At 37.3% G+C, this 8,935-nt stretch overlaps 1 protein-coding gene across 1 annotated transcript; it reads left to right on the top strand.

The window, feature by feature from the left end:
* Positions 1–742: 742 nt before the first annotated feature.
* On the top strand, positions 743–8,154 carry ovol1a (ovo-like zinc finger 1a). Its single transcript, XM_079866842.1, has 4 exons — positions 743–1,324; positions 4,669–4,907; positions 5,151–5,442; positions 7,031–8,154. The coding sequence occupies exons 1-4, from the start codon at positions 1,225–1,227 to the stop codon at positions 7,366–7,368; spliced, it is 969 nt and encodes a 322-aa protein (XP_079722968.1). The 5' UTR covers positions 743–1,224; the 3' UTR covers positions 7,369–8,154.
* The last annotated feature ends 781 nt before the right edge of the window (positions 8,155–8,935 follow it).

Below are 8,935 nucleotides of genomic sequence, written 5' to 3'. Positions count from 1 at the left end.
GGAGGATTATAGGTCTTAGAAGTTTCATGATCATTTTTTGTATTATATGGGGCTGAGAACAAAGAGTGCACAGTGCATTTGGCAGTTAACTAAAACTACAAGGAAACTATATCATCACTGGCTGTTCCTAATGCTTAGTATAGCCTAATAAGCAATATGACAGATGGAATGAAAACTTAAATTAATCTATGGTTTAGAATTAGAAATATTACATAGAATGGGGTGCATAATGGCTTAATGGGCTTCTTGGTGTTTAAATTTTAATTGTTTGAACAGTCTTGGCTCACTTGAACATTCCCAATGTAAGGTTTTTTTCGAGTTTTTTGCTTTTGTTTTGTTTTGTTTTTCCGTAATTTTTAGGAAAACCGTAAGTCGGATCAGTTAGAAAAGTCAGAATGTTGGCTTTCTCAAGACAACATAATGATCTTTAGTCATTTAAGCTGTTTCGACCATATTTAAATGCCGATATTCTCTTAAGGCGTCAGAGGGAAAACACAAAGAAAATCGTCTAGGTTTTTTACGTCAAGTAAAGGGCGACATTAACTGTAAGATTTCTTTTTAGTTCGTCTTTGGTCGCATATGGCCTCGTAGACTATTATAGGCCTACACTTCATTCACTTCGGTGCCACATTGAAGCGGAATTGTTCAGAGGAGAGAGAGGGAGAGAGAGAGGGAGAAAACCGGTTGGACAGGTAAGACGTAGAGGCAGGACTGGGTCGGGTTTGTTGTCACCGTTATATTCAGACGCATGCGCATTGTTCCCTGTTTCCTCATGAAATGTGTACCTGCGCTCTAATCAGCCACTGAAATTCGTTTTGTAGCCTACTCCGTCGTGTTGAGCAGTTTGGACTATTTATCTGCCACAAACATCACCTCCCAACTGAACAAAGACACCTAGCTTGGTCTTAACCTAACGTTACTGGACTGAGTGAATTTCCGAGGAAGACTTCGTCCACTCGGAGTAGCGGAAGACGGCGGAAGGTGTAGCAGAAGCGGGTAAATAGAGTGGGAAACTCCACGGAAACCTGTACAGGTACAAAAAGTTTGGAGTAAGAAGGTGTGCGTATACAGCGAAGAACTCGGCTTTGCTTTTCCAAATTGAGGAAGGCACCATCCAAGAAGGACTTTACACTTACTTTGCAGTTTTATCAAAAGTAGGTCGGTGTTAAAAAAGCCTGCTGTTTAATTTTGAGAGATAGCGGGGAAGGACCTCGGGAATAGACCATGCCACGAGCTTTCCTGGTGAAGAAAACGGGACATTCCCCCGGCAAGAGAAACTGGAGCAATCTGCCAGATCATGAACGCGGTGACATTTATATTCCAGGTGAGAAGATATAAAAGTAAACTCTTTTTCAGATCACAATCCGGATAACGGTACAGATGCAACAGTTCATTCCAGGGGGTCTAAAAAATTATTTTGTTTTTTTAAACCGTTGGTTTATTTATTTTTTATTATTATTATTTAATTTTAAATCCAACGTTTGGATTTGTCCATATTTGACCCAAACATGGGTTGAAACAACCCAGCATTTTTAGAGTGAGTTGTGTACGGAACAGCTTGCCTAATTGATAAGCTTATTTTGTGTAGCCTATTCTGTATAGCCAATTTTTTTAAAACATTTTTTTAACTAGGATATTTTATGTGATTTAGCCTACACTAAATTAAAAGATAGCTAAATACGCACAACTTGCCTAAATGTAACCATTTGTGAGTGATTGAAAACTAGGCCTACTTGATCTTATAAAATGAGTTTGAGTGTGTATGTGTGTGTGTGTGTGTGTGTTAAGAGTGCCGTTATACTGCACCTTAGTTGACCTTCAGACCCAACTGTCTTCCTTATAACATGAAACTCATTGCAACACAGGACGGTGCCAGTTTGGCCTACGCAAAACGTTAGTCGTCTGAAATTAACTAGCCTATAGGCCTAAATAAAATAACATAAATCTAGATAAAGCTAAACGTTTTCCCCTGAAAGCTAGGCTAGCCTACTAGACTAATCACTGTAAATTATTATAGATATATATTGGGTGATATTTACAATCAAGTTAATGATAACTGCCCGATTTTACTGTTTTTGGAAGTTAACAGTTTGGACTATCAAATTTCTGCGGGTCACCTAACGGATCAACCGTTCATTATGAGCCCCTTTCTTCACGAATCATCATAATGAGATATTCTGAGATGTAGCCTATAGTGTAGGCTATTTAAAAATAATAATAATAATAATAATATAGCCTATATATAGCCTATATATATATATATATATATATATATATATATAATATATATATATATATATATTTACGGTTCACAGTTAAAAACGAAATGTGTGTAGAACTGTGCCATTTTAAAAGAATGCGTGCGTTTGTCTGCCTGCGGGGTTTTGTGATCCGTTTGCGTAACAGCGCATTCATAAACTGAACCAACTTGTAACCGAGACATATATAGCATTGATTCATGCAGGTATGTCAGGAGGTTGTTGTAGGACACCTGTTGCATTCGTTGCCATAACGATAACTGAGTTCACATGTGTATTTACAAGGCGGTTTCTTTCTTTCTTTCTTTCTTTCTTTCTTTCTTTCTTTCTTTCTTTCTTTCTTTCTTTCTTTCTTTCTTTCTTTCTTTCTTTCTAATCAATGCAGCATCCGTTTAACGCATCGTGGTCCTTTAGTTTGTCGCCCGTGATATGGTTTCGGGTTAATGTTTACAGCGGTGAAGGAAATAACGGGCTTCACCGCGCTAGCTCCCTTCTCCCGCTACACCCTTAGCAAACACACACACACACACACACACACACACACACACACACACACACAGCGAGTGTACCTTTCACCTCACTTTTCGATATCTGACTGCTGAACAAACCCAGAGCACAGGCATTGTTATGTATTTATCGACGTTGCCTACCCACTTTATGACTCTTGTTTTAACCCATTGGTTGTTTTTAATTGTTTTATTCCGCCCTCCATGTGATGTGACGCAAATTGTCATAGTGAGGAAAATTGACTTTGAAACATAATAAGCTAAATGACTGATAAACCAGTTTAGGATTAATGGAAACTTTACTAACTGATATGAGGTAAAACATGATGTTTTTCCCTGATTATTATGGCTTGTGCGTTTCATTTAAATGCATGTTCACTCAAATCAAACATATTTGTCGACATCGAATGCGGTTCCTTTTTTTAAAGATAAAATTCTTTCGGTTCTAGTTCATCTTCATGTTATTGTTTGTGGTGTGACTGACTGTCTTTGAAGGGAGGGGTTGGCAAACACTTGGACAAAGGCAAAAAGAAACAACAATCACGGTTGTGTAGTGTGTGTGTGTGTGTGTGTGTGTGTTTGTTTATTTATGTGTATACTTATAGGCTATGTATGTATACATATACATATATATATATATATATATATATATATATATATATATATATATATATATATATATAATATTCACATGATCCTTCAGAAACAATGTTTATTATCAATGTTAAAAACTTTTATTCAGCAAGGAGGGATTAAATTTATCAAAAGTGACAGTAAAGACAATAAGACATTTATAATGTTACAAAAGTTTTCTATTTCAGATAAATGCTATTTCAGAAAAAAATTCTGAAAAATTGCTCACAACAGTTTCCAGCATTGATAATAATAAATGTTTGTTGAGTATGCAGCAAATCATCATAGCAGAATGATTTCTGAAGGATCATGAAGACTGGAGTAATGATGCTGAAAATTCAGCTTTACCATTACAGGAATAAATTACATTTTAAAATATATTCCGATAGAAAACAGTTATTTTAAATTGTAAATATATATTTCACAATATTACTGTTTTTGTTGTATTTTGGAGTTGGAGACTTATTTTAAAAACATCAAACATACATTCTGGTCTCTTCAGAACTGAACTACTTAGTTGGATTTCTTGACAAGAAACTGAGTTTGCTCACCGTGCAAGTCTAAATGGCCGTTATGAAATATCGGTTATTGGATGCTACCGTTAGCCACTGCACCCATTAGACATTTGCATTTTAATTTGCAACTCAGTCGATTGTGCCACACCAGAATCAACAGATTCATTGTTCAGACTGCTAGTATTAGTGTCGGTGATCATCTAAGATCTCCATGCAACCAATGTTTTTTTGTTTTGTTTTTCTCTCCCTGTGATCTAATAATCTTTTTATGAGTTAGCTATGATCGAACAACCTCTTAGGAAAGAACATGATAGTTTACCGTCAAACATTTGCAGGTTTTTCATCTGATGTATTGTGTTGCATGGAGGTTTGTATAAAGGGAGCTCAAGCCTGTGCCTCTAGCCCAGCTGGTCTGACTGGTAAAGCAGTAACAGGAGTGGTTTGACTTCAGCCCGGCACAATACACTCACACACTCATGCTCACCCGCCAACCCACCCACTCACACTCACACTCTCACACACCTGGCCCAGAGGCACAACTGTCCCCCTTAGCCTCGAGAGCCACATACACACCCAGTTTCTGATTGTCTAGCAATCACATCCTTCATCTTCAGCTGTGTGGGATGTAATCCACACTTGTTCACAAGGCCAAGATGTTATGAGGGAAAGATTTGTACACCTGCAATACTCAAGCAAATATTGTGGTGACACAATTAAAGATGTTTTCCGCATTTCTAATTTTGACGTTTCTTCCAGTCTCCATGTCTCCCATTGCTCTGCGAGAGGAGAGCGAAGCCAGTCCTGCAGAGGTGGCGTTGTGTCTGTCCACACGCAAGGACCACAGCATCTACACGTGTAACCAGATGTACACCGATGACCCTGGCGCAGTGGTCCCTGCCGCTGAGCTCCCATCATGCACTGCTCTAGGCCAGAGTCCAGAGACCGAGCACATCCGAAGCGCGCACAACAATACGTACGTGCGCACTAAAATAAAGGTGAGGCTTCTGGAAAATGTTTGCTTATGCTGTGTTGATCTAAGATCTAGTTTCGGCAGCATTAAGCAGTCATATTCAGCTGTCGTGCTATTGTGCCACTATTTGACATAATTGATTTGTCTTTCCCTATTGCTTATGTGTCTGTGTGTGTGTGGGGAGTCATATCATTTTACTAGTTCGAATGTTTACACTGCCACTAATTTCGTCTTTATATTTCCCTCTTTGTTTGTTATTTGGCTGCAGGTCACCACAGGTGAGCTTCCCATAGAGGTCCCACCAGCTGTCCCTAATGTAACTACAAGTCCACCTGTTTCTATAGGGACACCTTGCTCACCTCCTGTTGCTAAGTCCTCTGCAGCGCAGTCACGGAGTAATACCTATGTTTGCCAGGTGTGTGAAAAAGTTTTCCAGTTCCAGCGCATGCTAAACAGACACCTGAAGTGTCACAGCGAGCAGAAGAGGCACTTGTGCGACTTTTGCGGAAAGGGCTTCAACGACACCTTCGATCTCAAGAGGCACGTCCGCACACACACAGGTGAGAGATTCGTCGGTTCGCGATGAAATTGAAGTTGCAATAAATCGATTGTTTTGCAATGTGACGTACATCTGAGTGTAGTGATTATCAAAAACTAATTACATTTAGATTATTCTATTTAAAATGTAAAGTCTGGTCTCATTGGCTCTCAAATTGGTCTCAGAATCTCATTGGCTGCAGGATCAGCAGAGGCCAATCAGCTTGTGCCATGCAGCAATGATGTGATTCACACATTCACGCCTTCTAGAGTTTCATGACTGAACTAGATATACATACACACACACACACAGACCACTGTATGGAATAATTAAGATTTTCTAAATATAACTCTTGAAAGGTAGTGGAATATTAAGCAGCAAAAAAATGTTTCAGCATAATAATAGTTAATTATAAACTGCAATAATAATTGAACCCCCAATCAGTATGTTATAATGATTTCTGATCATTTAAATGCAGCCGTGGTTAGACTTCTTTCAAAAAACATTAAAAATATTAATTACAAACTTTTGACTCTGTGTGTGTGTGTGTGTGTGTGTGTGTGTGTGTGTGTGTGACTTTTTTTTTAGTCCCCATGAGGAAATAGGCATATAAATCAATTCATTAAAATGCAGGAAGTTTTCTGTGAGGGTTGAGTCAAGGGTTTGGGGATAGAATATACAGTTTACAGTATAAAAATCATTATGTCTAAAGGAAAGTCCCCATAAAACATGAAAACCCAACATGTGTTTGTATGCGCCGTATGTGTGTGTGTGTGTCATATACACACACTGCTGTGCAAAAGTTTGGGATCAGTAAGATTTTAATATTTTTAAAAGTCTCTTCTGCACAGCAAGGCTGCATTTATTTATTTTATTTGATTATAAAAACGAAAAGCAGTAATATTGTGAAATATTATTACAATTTAAAATTACTTTTCTATTTGGAAAATAGTATAAAATGTAATTTATTCCTGTGATCAAAGCTGAATTTTCAGCATCATTACTCCAGTCTTCAGTGTCACATGATCTTTCAGAAATCATTCTAATATGATGATTTTATTGCTCAAGAAACATTTATTATTAATGTTGAAAACAGTTGTGTAACATTTTTTTTCAGGATTCTTTGATTAATAAAAAGTCCAAAAGAACAGCATTTATCTGAAATATAAAGCTTTTTTCAAATAGAAAACAGTTATTTTAAATTGTAATAATATTTCACAATAGTGCTGTTTTTTTGTTTTTCTTAAATTCAAATAAATGCAGCCTTGGTGAGCATAAAACACTTCATTTACAAACATTAAAAAAAATTGTGTGTGTGTGTATATATATATACTGTGTGTGTGTGTGTATGTATATATATATATACATACACATATATACACACACACACACTATGGATGAATCATTGACAATAACATCTATAACATGCTTTTGCAAAATAGATAAGGTGAATTTGCATTTCATGACAACTTGTTGTTTAGTTAAAAACCCTACTGTCATTTCCTTCTCAGTTTGAATCCTCAGTTTTTATTTTTTTTATCTGCAGAACTATGTTAGACCAACATGCAAAACGCCTTCGCCTTTTTAAATCAAGAATATTCTTCTTGCAGGTGTTCGTCCATACAAGTGCAGTCTCTGTGAGAAGGCCTTCACCCAGCGCTGCTCTCTGGAGTCCCACATGAAGAAGATCCACGGTGTCACGCAGCAGTACGCTTACAAGGAGCGCCGCAGCAAGCTGTACGTCTGCGAAGAGTGTGGCCATACTGCGTCTACCCAGGATGCACTGGTGCGCCACCTCCACACTGAACATCCAGACAGTGTCCTCCTGCGGGCCAAGGCGGCGCGAAGACTGTCCCCGTCAGCGAACGCTAAAGACGACAGCTCCCAACCTGGATCCCCTCTCTCACTTCACAGCGATGATACTGGCTCAGGAGGATTCTCCCTATAAAAATATGGTTTTATGTACAAAGGGATGCGATTGATGCGCATTCTGTTTCATTCAGAGTGCGAGGGAGGAGGGAAATTAAAAAAGGGGAAAGTGAAGTCATGCAAAATGCTGTTTTTATGGCAGTACGCTGAAATTCAGTTTACACTTTTGTTGTACTTTTCCCTGTGAAACCACACAAAAGCAGACGATGATGTCCACTACATCATAAGTATGCACTACTTCACTTTACATAATAATATTATTATTAACATTGATGAGATGAAACACAACTCAGGAGAAATACACACATGAATGTGATATTAAATGGCTCAATTTGTACTGTATGGGACATGAATTTCATGTAGCAATGTTTCAACACTAAAATAATGCTGTTATGAACTCTACTGATAGTTATTATCAGTGGCCTCTGAATGTTTGATATAAGGGATTTCGAAAGGGAATTAATTTTGTGTTGCTAATTACTGCTTTATGTAATATATGTATGCATAAATTTATCATAAAAAGATTTATATTTATCCTGGTGTAGTTTTATATTTTCTGGGCTATGTTTAAACATTTTTGCTGTAGATTTTATACATTTGTTTTCACATGTAACAGCATTCTTGTGTGTGTGTTTTTTTTTTTGGGTGGCATTATTGTTTTTTTTGTACTTTTTTACATTCAAAAGCATCATCAATATAACATTGTAATTCCTGTCACTGTTTGTTTAAATAAGTAGACTGTGTCATTCTATTTCGGTGATCATCACAACACACCTCAACAATAAATGTTTTTGTTGATGGTTTGAAAATGAGTGTGGTTCATTCACCTGTGTTGTTTTAGGAATAGGCAACATTGCTATCAGAAACTCAACGACTTAGTTAGAACTTAATTATTGATATTCTAAAGTAGGCTTCTTTTTATGCATGATTGCTTGCATGCCAAGTAGTATGGGGAGATAAGAGCAATAAAGCATTATGGAATTTGCATGTGAGAGAATGAGTGAGAGAGAGAGAGATTCAGTGGGTGGATGTTGGTGTTGGCGGATTCCAGATCCTTGTTTGGTCTTGTTCATGGAATCCAGTGTCTGTTTCATTGTGGGGCCATCAGGCATTAACAGCTCAAAGGTGCCTATCCCTTTAGAACCGTTATTTTCAACACCAACAAATTCAGTACCACCCTTTTCAAACTGCACAAGAATTTCTTGTTTAAAACAAACAGAAGTTGAAGCGAAATAGGAAATGTACTTTTAAAGGGATAGTTCACCCCAAAATTATAATTCTTTTTAAAAAAAAAAAAAAAATTAAAAATTTAAATTAATCACCCTCATGTTGTTCCAAACCTGTATGAATTTCTGTCTTCTGCGGAACTCAAAAGAAGATATTTTGAAGAATGTTACCAAACATTTGATGGGCATTGACTTCCATAGTATGGAAAAATAGTCAATGGGGGCCCATCAACTGGTTACCCATATTCTTATTCTATATCTTCTTTTGTGTTCAGCAGAAGAGAGAAATTCATACAGGTTTGGAGTGATTAAATGAGGACAAAATGTTCATTTTTGGGTCAACTTATCCCTTTAAGTTGG

This window comes from Squalius cephalus (assembly GCF_949319135.1).
Source record: "Squalius cephalus genome assembly, chromosome: 3".
Taxonomy (NCBI): domain Eukaryota; kingdom Metazoa; phylum Chordata; class Actinopteri; order Cypriniformes; family Leuciscidae; genus Squalius; species Squalius cephalus.
This window is presented reverse-complemented; position numbering and strand designations above follow the sequence as displayed.